The sequence below is a fragment of the Ovis aries genome, chromosome 6 (genome assembly GCF_016772045.2).
Source record: "Ovis aries strain OAR_USU_Benz2616 breed Rambouillet chromosome 6, ARS-UI_Ramb_v3.0, whole genome shotgun sequence".
In the NCBI taxonomy this organism is placed as follows: Eukaryota; Metazoa; Chordata; class Mammalia; order Artiodactyla; family Bovidae; genus Ovis; species Ovis aries.
Genome location: NC_056059.1, coordinates 85,990,484 through 86,006,345, shown reverse-complemented (window position 1 = coordinate 86,006,345; position 15,862 = coordinate 85,990,484). Strand labels below are relative to the sequence as shown.

Sequence of the window (15,862 nt, the reverse complement as noted above, 5' to 3'; positions counted from 1 at the left end):
AGAAGGGTTTTAAAATCAGAAACACATTAGCAAGAGACGGGCTACAGTTTCATACGCAAAGTTCAGTGAAGATGAAGTGGAAAAAGTAAATAATGATGAGCTCTATGTGATGGTCAATTTTGTGTGTCAAAATGATTGACACGCAGGAAACCCAGATATTTGGTTAAACATTATTATCAGTGTGCCTGTTAGTGTATTTCCTAGATGAGATTAACATTTGAATTATTATATGAATAAAACAAACTACCCTCCCTAGTGTGGACAAGCCTTATCCAGTCCGTTGAAGGTCTGAATCACATAAAAAGGCAGACGTTCTTGGAGTGAGGCGGAATTCCTCTTGCCTGACTGTTTTTGAGCTGGGATATCATGCTTTCCTATCTTCACACTTAACCATGTATTCTCACTGGGTCTCAAGCCTGCAGGCCTTCAGAAGGGAACTACACCATTGACTGTCCTGGGTCTTCAGCTTGGGATAAGTTGATTCTATTTCTCTGGAGAATCCTGAGTAATATACTCTCAAAATGTTTTCAATAGGTTCAATTCAGTTCAGTTCAGTCGCTCAGTCGTGTCCGACTCTTTGCGACCCCGTGAATCACAGCACGCCAGGCCTCCCGGTTCATCACCATCTCCTGGAGTTCACTCAGACTCACGTCCATCCAGTCCGTGATGCCATCCAGCCATCTCATCCTCTGTCGTCTGCTTCTCCTTCTGTCCCCAATCCCTCCCAGCATCAGAGTCTTTTCCAATGAGTCAACTCTTAACATGAGGAGGCCAAAATACTGGAGTTTCAGCTTTAGCATCATTCCCTCCAAAGAAATCCCAGGGTTGATCTCCTTCAGAATGGACTGGTTGGATCTCCTTGCAGTCCAAGGGACTCTCAAGAGTCTTCTCCAACACCGCAGTTCAAACGCATCAATTCTTCGGTGCTCAGCTTTCTTCACAGTCCAACTCTCACATCCATACATGATCACTGGAAAACCAGAGCCTTGACTAGACCGACCTTAGTCGGCAAAGTAATGTCTCTGCTTTTGAATATGCTATCTAGGTTGGTCATAACTTTTCTTCCAAGGAGTAAGCATCTTTTAATTTCATGGCTGCAGTCAGCAGATCAATAAGATTCTAATTCAGGATTAGTATTATTTAGGATTATTATGATAAGAATAGTTACCACTCAAAAATATGCAAGACAATTTTTATTATATACAAATATTTATGTATATATATACGTAAAGAGATTTATCATATGTAATTGGCTTAGATAATTTTAGAGATGGGCCAGTCCCAAGATGTGCAAGATGATTTGCAAGCTGGAGACCCAGAATAGCTGATGATTTAATTTCAACTGAATCTGAAGTCTAAGAACAATGAGAGTTAATGGTATAGTTTAATTCAAAAACTGCCAGGCTTCAGACTCAGGAAAAGTTGATGTTTAGTTCCAATCTGAAGGCAGGAAAAAAACTGTACTGCAGCTCAAAGGCTAGCAGGTAGGAAGCTCACAGAATGAGGTCATTCCACACTAGGGAGGGCAATCTGCTTTACTTAGTATTACCCATTTAAACATTAATCTCATCCCAAAACATCCTTACAGAAATACTCAGAATAGTGTTTGACCAAATGTCTGGTCATCTGGTGGCCCAGTGAAGTGGACACATAAAATTAATTATCATAGCTTCTAATCACTGTAGATGGTGACTGCAGCCATGAAATTAAAAGATGCTTACTCCTTGGAAGAAAAGTTATGACCAACCTAGATAGCATATTCAAAAGCAGAGACATTACTTTAATAACTAAGGTCCGTCTAGTCAAGGCTATTGTTTTTCCTGTGGTCATGTATGGATGTGAGAGTTGGACTGTGAAGAAGGCTGAGCACCAAAGAATTGATGCTTTTGAACTGTGGTGTTGGAGAAGACTCTTGAGAGTCCCTTGGACTGCAAGGAGATCCAACCAGTCCATTCTGAAGGAGATCAACCCTGGGATTTCTTTGGAGGGAATGATGCTAAAGCTGAAGCTCCAGTACTTTGGCCACCTCATGCGAAGAACTGACTCATTGGAAAATACTCTGATGCTGGGAGAGATTGACGGCAGGAGGAGAAGGAGATGACCCAGGATGAGATGGCTGGATGGCATCACGGACTGGATGGATGTGAGTCTGAGTGAACTCCGGGAGATGGTGATGGACAGGGAGGCCTGGCGTGCTGGGATTCATGGGGTTGCAAAGAGTTGGACATGACTGAGTGACTGAACTGAACTGAATTGACTGAAGCAAAATAGAGTATCATAAATTAAATGTTCCCCCTTGTGTGAAATAACCAACAGGAATGTGGATAGAAAACAACTTGGGCCCTATTATTTCCCACATTTACTGCTTTGAGAGAATTCCTGGGCCACAACTCAGGCAGGAAAACTCAGGTACAGCATCAGACATCCAATAGAAAGTATCAGGCATGCTAATTAGCAGAAGAAGGCAACCATAGTGGAAGGAAAAGTTAGGTAATTGAAAATAATCTAGAACTAACACAGATGTTAGAGTTAGCAAACAAAGGTATTAAAACAGTTATTATAACAATATTCAATATGCTCTAAAAGTTTTCTGCTTTATTGACTATGCCAAAGCCTTTGACTGTGCGGATTACAATAAATTGTGGAAAATTCTGAAAGAGATGGGAATAGTAAACCACTTGACCTGCCTCTTGAGAAACCTGTATGCAGGTCAGGAAGCAACAGTTAGAACTGGACATGGAACAACAGACTGGTTCCAAATCAGGAAAGGAGTATGTCAAGGCTGTATATTGTCACCCTGCTTATTTAACTTATATGCAGAATACTTCATGAGAAACGCTGGGCTGGAGGAAGCACAAGCTGAAATCAAGATTGCCGGGAGAAATATCAATAACCTCAGATATGCAGATAACACTACCCTTATGGCAGAAAGTGAAGAGGAACTAAAGAGCCTCTTGATGAAAGTGAAAGAGGAGAGTAAAAAAGTTGGCTTAAAGCTCAACATTCAGAAAACTAGGATCATGTCATCTGGGCCCATCACTTCATGGCAAATAGATGGAGAAAAAGTGAAAACAGTGACAGACTTTATTCTTTTGGTCTCCCAAATCACTGCAGGTGATGACTGCAGCCATGAAATTAAAAGACGCTTACTCCTTGGAAGAAAAGTTATGACCAACTTAGGTAGCATATTAAAAAGCAGAGACATTACTTTGCCAACAAAGGTCTGTCTAGTCAAGGCTATGGTTTTTCTAGTAGTCATGTATAGATGTGAGAGTTGGGTCATAAAGAAAACTGAGCACTGAAGAATTGATGCTTTTGAACTGTGGTGTTGGAGAAAATTCTTGAGAGTCCCTTCGACCACAAGGAGATCTAACCAGTCTATCCTAAAGGAAATCATTCCTGAATATTCATTGGAAGGACTGATGCTGAAGCTGAAAATCCAATACTTTGGCCACCTGATGTGAAGCACTGACTCATTTGAAAAGACCCTAATGCTGGGAAAGATTGAAGGTGGGAGGAGAAGGGGAGGACAGAGGATGAGATGGTTGGATGGCATCATTGACTCAATGGGCAGGAGTTTGAGTAAAATCCTGGAGTTGGTGATGGACAGAGAGGCCTGGCAAGCTGTGATTCAGGGGGTTGCAAAGAGTCAGACATGACTGAACTGAACTGAACTGAAAAGTTGAGACAGGAAGAGCATAATCAATCCCCAAATGATCTTCTAGAGATGAAAACTATCATTTCTGAAGGGAGAAAATAAAAACAAAAAGCACAAACATTGGAATAGATTAAAATCAGATTTCACATTACAGAAGAAAATGTTAGTAAATATAAATAAATATAGCCATAGACATTATCTGAACTGAAACACAAAGAGAAAAAAAAATTTTTTAAGATTAAAGGACCTTCAATGAGTTGTAAACAAATTCATGTATCTTGGAGTATCAGAAGGAAGAGAAAGAGACCTTCAAAAAAGGTATTTGAATAAATATTGACTGCAAACCCCAAATTCACAGAAGTTCAATAAACAGGAAGCACAGGCACACATACAAACCCATGAAAATAACCACATGAAGGCACATCATAATTTAATTGCTCGAAACCAGTGATATTATGGATTATCTTAGAAGCAGACAGAGAAAACAAATGCATTATACACAGAAGAACCAAGGTGAGAAAGACAGCAGATTTCCTGTAAGAAAAAATAAGGAGAAAAAAAATGGTGGAGGAGAAGATGGATGTGGTGTACTTTTCTCTCCATGGAGGCATCAGCAATACACCTTCAGATGTAGAATATCTTGCAGAACACCAGCTGAGAGTGAGAAGGAGTCTTTGATCACAGGAAAGGAATGTATAAATCCACACAAATCACAGTAGAATGAAGGAAGGAGGGGAAAAAAAGGAGAGTTATCAGGACTGGACATGTACTCGGGGGGTGGGGGACCTGAAGCAGGGATCAGATACCCACATCAGGGCAGTTGTTTGGGACAGGGGAGAAGCATTTGACGCTGTTGGAGAGTGCAGCAGCTCACCTGTGACAGTCTGAATGGAATGAGAACCACGCAATCTTTGCTGCAGCCTTACCTACTCTGGACAGGATTCGAGTCCCCTGGAATGCACAGTGGCTCGGAGCTGGACTGTAGGGATTGGAGAGCAATCCCAGGGTGAGATCTGCTGTTGACTTCAGGGAGACAGTGAGAGGGGACATGAGGGAGGAGATAGAAGGGGGAAATGCCTTGGAAGGAAAGCTGGGCAGCCATGGAGGTAAGGCAATACTGCTGAGTCACATGCAGAGGGTGGAGCCATCACTGTAGCCTCTCTTTCCCCACATGCAAGAGCCAGTAGCTGACCAATAGACCCAAGAGAGGGTGGCCCTTTAAGAGCCTGATGCCTTGAGCAACAGAGAAAGATCAGACAAAGAGGCCCTTTGAAGCCAGATGCCAGAGGCTAGGAAAAAAAACTAATAGCACCATATTTCCTGCACCAATGGCCTCTGACTCCCCTGTGCACATGGCATTGCCAAGGTCCCCATGATCCATGCAGCTGCAACATCTCCACATCCGGTCTTCACTGAGGCAGACCTAAAACCTCCAGGGCAGCCTCAGGAGCAAACTCCTGTGGACGAACCCACACACAGAGGTGGAAATAAAACCACAATTGAACCCCAGGGGCAGTGTGGCTAAGGATGAGGATTGAAAACCTTCCGAATAACTGTGCAAGCTGCAGTTTAAAACCACATGATCAACTAGGCAGACTCTGTGTCTATGGAATATATAAAAGGGCAATGAGAGTTCCCACAAAAGAAAATGCAGTAGCTCTGGCAGCTGTGGACAGTGGAGGCAAGAACATGCAGGAGTAGAGCCAGGAACATGCAGGATTAGGGTCATATTAGTCTGAGCTGTCCCCATAACAGGTCCAGAGACCAACCAACCCATTATTGGAAGACATTTCAAGGAGGCAGAGGTGGACTATCCAAGAAAAAATATCTATTATTATTCTTATATTTTGATTTGTTCTGTAATTGGTTCTAGATTTTTCTTCCCTGTTCCTGTGGTTGATTTTATCATTGATATTACTCTATTTAAGCTTTTGAGAACATTTTAAAATCCCATTTTTCATTTCCTTTATGTTGGCCTTTTGCAGTTCTGTGGAATTATTTTTTTCTTTTAAAATTTTTTTCTAAAATTTATATATATATATATAAAATATGTTTGTGTGTGTACTAAGAAGCTTCGCTCATGTCTGACTCTTTGTGACACTATGGACTGTAGCCCACCAGTCTCCTCTGTCCATGAGCTTCTCCAGGCAAGAATACTGGAGTGGGTTGCCATGCCCTCCTCCAGAGGATCTTCTCGACCCAGGGATCAAATCCCCATCTCATTATGTCTGTTGCTTTGGCAGGCAGGTGTTTTACCACTAGCAATACCTGAGAAGCCCTCCTTTTTTGTATACTTGTATTTAACTTTGCTTTTCTATTTTTTCTTTTTCTTTCTTTTATTCATCATGTTTGATAGTTTTTGTTTGTCTGTTTTCTTTGCTTTATTTCCTAGTTGGCATTCTGCTTTGGTTTTGTTTTTCAGTTTGTGTTTTACTTAGCTTTGATTTTAATTGGTCTATATAATTTTTGGTTTCCTTTGCTCACTGAGTCACTCTCTTTTACTTTCTTTTCTTCGGACTGTTTTGGTTGTGTGTGTGTGTGTGTGTGTGGGTGTATAGTCTATTGTTTAAAAATTATTAGTCTGATTTTGTACTTACCATTGTCTAAGGATCACCTTTTGTTTCTTGTTTTATTTTTTTCTTTTGTTCTTGTTTGTTTAATCATCTTTAATGCCATAACTTACAAATTGTGTAACCTCAGGTCCCTGGCCAGAAATCGAGCCTGAACCTTTGGACTGAAAGTGTTGGGTCCAGGACCCTAGACTGCCAGAGAACTCCTAATCCCAGAGAGTATTAGTGAGAACTCTCATGAAGGCCTCCACCTATATACAAGACCCGGCATCACCTAATTGCCTACAACACTCAGTGAAGGACACCTTGCCCAAATAAGCAAGACAAAATTACAAACCCAATCATCAGTACAGAGGATTCCCAAAGATGCTCCAAAATATACCACCTCACACAGCCCTCTTCATAAGAGGGGAAAATAAGCCAAAACCTCACCACCTCCCACCAGAACACAGGCACAATTCATTCCCAATACAAAGTTTACACAAACCACTGGACCAAACTTACCTACTGAGTTCAGTTCAGTTCAGTTCAGTCACTCAGTCGTGTCCGACTCTTTGCAATCCCATGAATTGCAGCACGCCAGGCCTCCCTGTCCATCCCCAACTCCCGGAGTTCACTCAGATCACGTCCATTGAGTCAGTGATGCCATCCAGCCATCTCATCCTCTGTCGTCCCCTTCTCCTCCTGCCCCCAATCCCTCCCAGCATCACAGTCTTTTCCAATGAGTCAACTCTTCGCATGAGGTGGCCAAAGTACTGGAGTTTCAGCCTCAGCATCCTTCCTTCCAAAGAAATCCCAGGGCCGATCTCCTTCAGAATGGACTGGTTGGATCTCCTTGCAGTCCAAGGGACTCTCAAGAGTCTTCTCCAACACCACAGTTCAAAAGCATCAATTCTTTGGTGCTCAGTCTTCACAGTCCAACTCTCACATCCATACATGACCACAGGAAAAACCATAGCCTTGACTAGATGGACCTTAGTCGGCACAGTAATGTCTCTGCTTTTGAATATACTATCTAGGTTGGTTATAACTTCTTCCAAGGAGTAAGCGTCTTTTAATTTCATGGCTGCAGTCAGCATCTGCAGTGATTTTGGAGCCCCCCAAAATAAAGTGTGACACTGTTTCCACTCTTTCCCCATCTGTTTCCCCTGAAGTGATGGGACCGGATGCCCTGATCTTAGTTTTCTGAATGTTGAGCTTTAAGCCAACTTTTTCACTCTCCTCTTTCACTTTCATCAAGAGGCTTTTGAGGTCCTCTTCACTTTCTGCCATAAGGGTGGTGTCTGCATATCTGAGGTTATTGATATTTCTCCCGGCAATCTTGATTCCAGCTTGTGTTTCTTCCAGTCCATCATTTCTCAGGATGTACTCTGCATATAAGTTAAATAAGCAGGGTGACAATATACAGCCTTGACGGACTCCTTTTCCTATTTGGAACCAGTCTGTTGTTCCATGTCCAGTTCTAACTGTTGCTTCCTGACCTGCATACAGATTTCTCAAGAGGCAGGTCAGGCGGACTGGTATTCCCATCTCTCTCAGAATTTTCCACAGTTTATTGTGATCCACACAGTCAAAGGCTTTGGCATAGTCAATAAAGCAGAAATAGATGTTTTTCTGGAACTCTCTTGCTTTTTCCATGATCCAGCAGAGGACAGAAACCAAATGGAAGAAGGAATATGATCCTAAAACCTGTGAAAATGTGACCTCAAGCACAGTAAGTTAGAAAAAATCTGAAAAAGAATTCAGGGTAATTATAACAAGATGATACACAACCTCAAAAGTAGAATGGAGGAAATGAAAGAATTGATTAACACATTTAGCAAGGACCTAGAAGAAATAAAGAAAAAACAAACAGAGATGAACAACAGAGCTACTGAAATTAAAAATACTCTAGAAGGAATCAATAGCAGAAAAACTGAGACAGAAAAATGGATAAGTCAGCTGGAAGATAGAATGGTGGAAATAACAGCTGAAGAGCGGAATAAAGAGATAAGAAATAAAATTGAGGATGTCTCAGAGATCTCTGGGAAGATATTAAACACATCAACATTTGAATTATAGGGGTCCTAGAAGAAGAAGAGAAAAAGAAAGGGTCTGAAACAATTTTGAAGAGATAATTGAAAACTTTCACATCATGGCGAAGGAAATAGACCATCAAGTCCAAGAAGTGCAGAGAGCCCCATATAGGATAAACCCAAGGAGAAATACACTGAAATATGTAATAATCAAACTAATAAAGATTAAATACAGAGAAAGAACATTAACTGCAGCAAAGGAATAGCAACAAGTAACATACAAGGGAAACCCCATACAATTAACAGCTGATCTTTCAATAGAATCTCTGCAAGCCAGAATGGAAAAACAGGATATATTTAAAATACTGAAAGGAAAAAATCTACAACAAAGATTACTTTACCCAGCAAGGATCTCATTCAAATTTGATGGAGAAATCAAAAGCTTACAGACTGTAAAAGTTGAGAAAATTTAGCAAAACCAAGCCAGCTTTACAACAACTGTTAAAGGGACTTTTATAGATAGGAAACACAAGAATAGGAAAAGACGTACAAAATCAAACTTACAACAATTAAGACAATGCCAGTAGGAACATATATATCAATACTTATTTTTAATGTAAATGGATAATATGCTTCAACCAAAAGAAAAAGACTGGCTGAATGCATACAAAAGCAAGACCCATATAGATACTGTTTACAATAGATCCACTTTACACCTACAGAAACATACAAACTGAAAGTGAGAGGATGGAAAAAGATATTCCATTCAAATAGAAATCAAAAGAAAGCTGGAGTAGCAATTCTCATATCAGACAAAATAAACCTTAAAGAATATTGTAAGAGATGAAGGATACTACATTATGATCAAGGGATTAATCCAAGAAGAAGGCATAAAAATTGTAACTATTTATGCACCCAACATAGGAGAACCTCAATACATAAGGCAAAGACTAACAGACATAAAAGAGAAAATTGACAGCAACACAATAATAGTAAGGGACTTTAACACCCTACTTACACCAATGGACAGATCATCAAGCCATAAAATTAACAAGGAAACACAAGCCTAAAATGACACATTAGGCCAGATGGAGCTAATTGGTATCTTCAGCAGAATATACTTTTTTCTCAAGTTCAAATGGAATATTCTCCAGGACAGACCCCAACATGGGTCACAAATAAAGCTTCAGTAAACTTAAGATAATTGAAATTATATGAAGCATTTTTCTGATCACAACACTATGAGACTAGATATCAATTATAGGGAAAAAACTGTAAAAAAAAAAAACCCACAAAAACATGGAGATTAAACAATACATTTATAAATAATGAATAGGCTACTGAATAAATTAAAGAAGGAAATAAAGTATTTATTTTTTGTCATTTGTCAGAAACAAATGACAATGAAAATATGAAGACCCAAGACCTATGGGATGCACCAAAGGCAGTTCTAAGAGGGAGTTAGCAATACAATCCTGCCTCAAGAAACAAGAAAACCATTGAATAGACAACCTAACTTTACACCTGAAATAACTTGAAAAAAGAACAAAAAAACCCAAAATTAGTAGAAGGAAAGAACTGATAAAGATGGGAGCAGAAATTAATGAAGGAAACAATAGTAAAGATTAGTAAAACTAAGATCTGATACTTTGAGAATATAAGCTAAGTTTACAAACCATTAACCAGAATCATCAAGAAAAAAAAAGAATCAAATCAACATAATTAGAAATGTAAAAGACTAAGTTACAACAGACAATATAGAAATAAGAAGGATCATAAGAGACTATTTTGAGCAACTATACGCCAATAAAATGGACAACCTGGAAGAAATGGAGGCAAAAATATGCAATGGGGAAAAGATGGTCTCTTTAATAAGTATCCTGGAAAAATTGGACAGCTACTTTTGAAAGAATGAAATTAGAACACTTCCTAAGATTATACACAAAGACAAACTAAAAATGGATTGAAGTCATAAATATAAGACCAGAAACTATAAAACTGTTTGAGGAAAACACAGGCAGACACTCTATAACATAAATCGCAGTAATGTCCTCTATGACCCACCACCCAGAGTAATGGAAATAAAAACAAAAATAAACAAAAAGGACTTAATTAAGCTGAAAAGCTTTTCATGGCAAAGGAAACTATAAACAAGGAGAAAACAGTACCTTGGGAGAATGGGAGAAAATAATAGCAAATGAAACAACTGAAAAGGAGTTACTTTCCAAAATATACAAGCAGCTCATGCAATCAAGTGGGCAAAAGACCTAAACAGACATTTCTCCAAAGAAGACATATATATGGCTAATAAACAAATGAAAATAATCTCAACATCACTTTTATTATATAAATGAAAATTAAAGCTACAATGAAACATCACCTCATACTGGTCAGAATGAAGTGAAAGTGAAAGTGAAGTCACTCGGTCATGTCTGACTCTTTGCCACTCCATGGACTGTAGCCTACCAAGCTCCTCTGTCCATGGAATTTTCTGGGCAATAGTACTGGAGTGGATTGCCATTTCCTTCTCCAGCAGATCTTCCTGACCCAGGGATCGAACCCAGGTCTTCTGCAGTGGTCAGAATGGACATCATCAAAAAAAATCTACAAACAGTAAACGCTAGTGAGGTTGTGGAGAAAAGAGAACCTTCTTGAACTATTGGTGGGAATGTGAATTGATACAGCCACTATGGAAGAACAGTATGGGGATTCCTTAAAAACTAGGACTAAAACTACCATATGATCCAACAACCCATCTACTGGGCATGTATCCTGAGAAAACTTTAATTGAAAAAAATATATATATACCCCAGTGTTCACTGCAGCACTATTTACAGTAACTAGGACATGGAAGTAATCTACATATCCACTGATGGATGAATAGGAAAAAAAAAAAAAAAGCTGTGGTACATATATACAGTGGAATATTACTCAGCCACAAAGAGGAACACATTTGAGTCAGTTCTAAAGATGTGGATGGACCTAGAGCCTATTAGATAGCATGAAGTAAGTCAGAAAGAGAAAAACAAATACTGCATATTAATGAATGCATATATGGAATGTAGAAAGATGGTACTGATGAACTTATTTTCAGGGCTGCTATGGAGATGCAGACATAGAGAATAGATTTATGAACACTGGGGCGGGGGAAGAAGGTAAGGAGAGAGTTGAAAGAATGGAAAGAGTAGCACAGAAACATATACATTACCATATGTGAAATAGATAGCCAGTGAGACTCTCCTGTATGACTCAGGGAACTCAGACTGGGTCTCTACGACAACTAGAAGGGTGGGGTGGGGCAGAAGTTGGGAGGGAGGTCCAAGAGGGAAAGGACTTAAGTTTACCTATGGCTAATTCATATTGATATGTGGCAGAAACCAACACAATATTGTAAAGCAATTATCCTACAATTAAAAATAAATTTAAAAAATGAGATTCAGCAGAATTATAATGAAGAATGATAGGTCCAGATTTTTTTAGTGTATTTCTGGAAAATGGGATTTTTAAATGTTCAGTCCTATTTCTTTTGCAGGCTTCCATTCCACTAAAGACCTTTGATCTGCTTGTCACTAAGCCAGCTGCTACTTTTGCAATCTACTGCTGAACACTCATAAAAATGCCCTTTGTATTTAGATCTCTTGTTCTCTCTGTGTTAAAGGCCAGTTTTACTCTGTCAAATTGCTGTGTCTTAATAACTTTAGTTACTCAGCTTCTTAGTTTCATTCTCTCTTTTCTCCATGTGCATTAGGTATTTGTATAATCTGGAACAAAGATGACTTCTCCAAAAGATGTCCTGAGAAAAAATCTGAAGCTAATCCATGGCTGTCCCATCACCTATGCCTTTGCAAACAACTGGGAAAAGATTGAACAGTTCCAAAGCAGACCAGATGACATCGTGATAGTCACTTACCCCAAATCAGGTGAGTTCTGTGACCTGACAATGCAGGCCTAACTTCAACTTTTGTTTCCTGAAAATTAGCTTCTGTACAAAATTGTTAATATACGAAATAAAATTAGTGTTCTTAACAGTCAGTCTAGTCCCCTATTTTGATTATATGAAAATAGACATTTGGGGCATAGAAGGGGAAATTCGACAGAGTTAATTTTCTAAGAGAATATATTAAGATGGCAGGCTTCCAACAGGGAACTTCCCCCACATTCAGGTGAAGGTTAAGAAAATGTTCTTTTGACACAGGTACCACTTGGATCAGTGAAATTGTGGACATGGTTCTACATGATGGGGATGTTGAAAAATGTAAGCGAGATGTTATAACTGCTAAAGTTCCAATGTTGGAACTGGCTTTTCCTGGACTAAGGACTTCAGGTAATTTTAAATGACCCAGGAATTATAATTTTATAGCAACATATTAGTATCATATTAGTTACTGTATCTTGTGATTTCCATTCAAGAAAAATGGAGTGTATTTGGTAACATGAAATAGAAGCAGGCAAGTAGAACAGTAACCAAGGTATACAGAGAAACTGTAGTTTAGTCCATCGCATGCACCTCCAGGTATAATAACCAAAGATAAAAGAATTTTGTTATGGAAAACAACTAGAAATCCCACTGATAAAAAAATTTCTTACCTTTTACTGAGTTCTGTTGTATAAAATTTATTAGACTAATTTTTCAATTTAGAACATTGTTGTAATTAAATAAATGTGTGAGTATGCTCAGTCTCTTCAGGCATGTCTGACTCTTTGTGACCCCATGGACTGTAGCCCACTCGACTCCTCTGTCCAGGGGATTCTCCAGGCAAGAATACTGGAGTGGGTTACCATGACCTCCTCCAGGGGATCTCCCTGACCCAGGGGTCAAACCCACATTTCTTGCATCTCCTGCACTGCAGGTGGATTCTTTTAGTGCTGAACGACTGAGGAAGCTTCAACTAAATAAGTACCAATGCCTTTTAAAATAAAAAATTCATTATTAATACATTTGGCAGTATATGAGTATCCTATATTTTATATTTTATTGTTTAAACACTCTTGGCTCAGATGGTTAAGCACCTGTCTGCAACGCACGAGACCTCGGTTTGATCCCTGGGTTGGGAAGATCACTTGGAGAAGGAAATGGCAGCCCACTCCAGTATTCTTGCCTAGAAAATCCCACGGATGGAAGAGACTGGTAGGTGACAGTCAATGGGGTCGCAAAGAGTCAGACATGACTGAGCAACTCCATTTCCATATTTTATTGGCAGCCCTATAAGGCTGTTTATAATTTCTCCTATTTAGTTTGGCATTGTTTTCCTAAAGCAGCTTAAGTTCTTTTTTCTTAATCACTGAATTTCTTGGTGGCCAACTGTAGTGTAAAACCTAACAATTTGGTTTCGTATTTTTCTTTTTCATAATCCAAGTACCTGACATATGCTTTGATTGCCAATGAAGCATCAGTTTCAAAGAGGCAATTATTTTAAAGAAAGTGATTGCTAATAAATCTTGTTTTTTTTTTTCCTTCCTGTGGTTTAAATTTCTGCTTTTATGTTTTAAATTCACCACTAAAGAGTGAGCACTTAAAACCCTAGGCCTCCCACCCCAGAATAAAATAAAAGCAGAACCCCGGGCCCACTCACTCTCTCTCCACCAATGACCTTGCTGTGTGGCACCAGGTGTGCTATATAATTTCCAGGTCCTGTAAGTAACAAAACTTTATTTTTTAAATAAATAAATTTTATAGATTAATTTCTTAACTTAGATCCTTGCTGTAATTAAATAAAGAAGTACCAATTCTTAAAATACAAAATTTATTTTTAATATGATTCATTTTTCATTGCACAAATTTTATTGAGTATTTCTAAAGAATTAAGCACTGATCTATGGACTAGATATAAAATGATAAGTAAACTGGATTTTCTGTCCCCAATGAGCTTACAATAATATTGTGACATTAAATAAGTAAATAAACTTATGAATACTGTTAGTTTAACATATCCAGAGGTAGGGCTCTATGAAAGGGACCATGATGGAGACCTAAAGCTTTGTACACAGCTAGAGGAAGCATATTTCAAGAAGATGAAGGAGTAGATATGGTGGCCTAGATGCAGAAAAGAGCTGGGTGGTAGTCTGGGGACTAAAAAAAAATCACCACCACCAAAAATTAACAACAATGAAAGATTGGAAAGGTGAGATTTAAAACAATTGAAGACTAGACAGGGACAGATCATGCAAGCCTTATAATTCTTAGGAACGTTCAGTGAACTAAGAGAGAATCAGCAGACTAGGGTGTCCTATAGGCAAGTGAGAAGGGTTTGAAAGAAAGTGTTGGCTCTCGAATGCTGCTAGAAACATGGTATAAGAAGACACTATTATGGTGGTGAATGTGTCTATCAGTGTAAAGAGAAGAATCCATACTCTCTCCTCTACTAGAACTCATTACTTCTACAGTTAGACAAGAATCAACTGAAAAGGTGTTGTTCTTTCTGTGTGGTTGTCTGAAGTCAGCAAGGAAATGATAAGGCTTGCAGCTAAAGGATCATTCTGGGACAAATAACCAAAATGAGTGCAGAATGAGTTGAGATTCCAGAACCATAGAAAAATATTAAATGAAAAAGTGATAGAATCAAAGTAATAAGGAACAAGGGAATCAGATAACTGATGAGAGAGGAGGGTAGGGTGGAGAACCAGTCTGTGAAGCATCACCAGAGAGGGAGTAGGTGAGATACAGCAGGTGAAGGAGAGTAAACTGGCACTCAGATTTATTCTGGAACCTGAATGTGCAGATTCCCAACATTCATATTTATGTGTGTAGGAGGATCCTTTAAAGGACCTTGCATGGCAAAATAATCACAAGACAGAAAAGGCTGAGAAATCTTTTGGTGAAGTTAGGAGACAGAATGAAGCAACAGGTTCATTTTGTATATACATAGTATATATATATATCCACCTATATAACCAAACTAAATTTCCTCAGGTTTAGAACAACTGGAGAAGAATCCATCACCCCGGGTTGTGAAAACACATCTGCCAATTTATCTCATTCCTAAATCTTTCTGGGAAAACAACTGCAAGGTATACTCTAAACAGCAAGTCAGTTTTTAACATGTCTTTTAACTCTTTCTCACTCACATAGTAAAGTGATTGCTCAAATGCTTTGTTCACCTGTTACCATAAGAACTGAGCTATATAAGAAAGTGTTTAAGATTTTAAAAACACAGTATGTTTTAGCCTAAACATACATACTCAAATTTTCCAGAATTATGTAGGAACAGAATCCTTGTCTCAGCACAATATTGCTACTACTCTTTCCCAGCTGTCCTCAATAGTCTGACTTTCTCTGAAAACTCAACATAAAGTTGTCAATTCTTATATGTTTGGTAAAATTTTTCAGTGAGACATCTGAGCCTGGGTATTTGCTTTTGGGAAACTTTTAAATTGGAAACTTTTTTCCCCCCAATATTTTGAAGCTATTCAGATTATCTATCTGGCATTTACTAGTTTGTCACATGTTGAAATCTAAGTTGTTAAATTCTAAGTTGTTGAACTTTGTAATGAAAAGTTGTTGGGAGCAGGAACTGCATGCCTGGCTGTCCAGGTGCCCGTGGGAGCTCACAGTGCACTGGGGCTGGGACTGGCTGGGCAGAGCACACAGGCATGGAGACCTGCACAAAGGCTTGCTCCTG

The 15,862-nt window shown here is 38.9% G+C and overlaps 1 protein-coding gene across 14 annotated transcripts in view; it reads left to right on the top strand.

Moving 5' to 3' along the window:
* LOC101120084 (sulfotransferase 1B1) overlaps positions 1 to 15,862 on the top strand; it is a 45,595-nt gene that overhangs the window by 4,069 nt on the left and 25,664 nt on the right. For 8 of the 14 annotated variants that reach the window (XM_042251484.2, XM_060417165.1, XM_027971052.2 and 5 more), the window contains 3 exons: positions 11,992 to 12,163; positions 12,439 to 12,567; positions 15,154 to 15,251. In XM_042251484.2, coding sequence (XP_042107418.1) covers positions 12,016 to 12,163; positions 12,439 to 12,567; positions 15,154 to 15,251 — 375 coding nt within the window. In that variant the 5' untranslated portion in view covers positions 11,992 to 12,015. Of the gene's footprint in view, positions 1 to 11,904; positions 12,164 to 12,438; positions 12,568 to 15,153; positions 15,252 to 15,862 lie in introns of those variants that run through there. The other 6 variants (XM_060417164.1, XM_060417169.1, XM_042251483.2 and 3 more) reach the window with 2 other exon arrangements.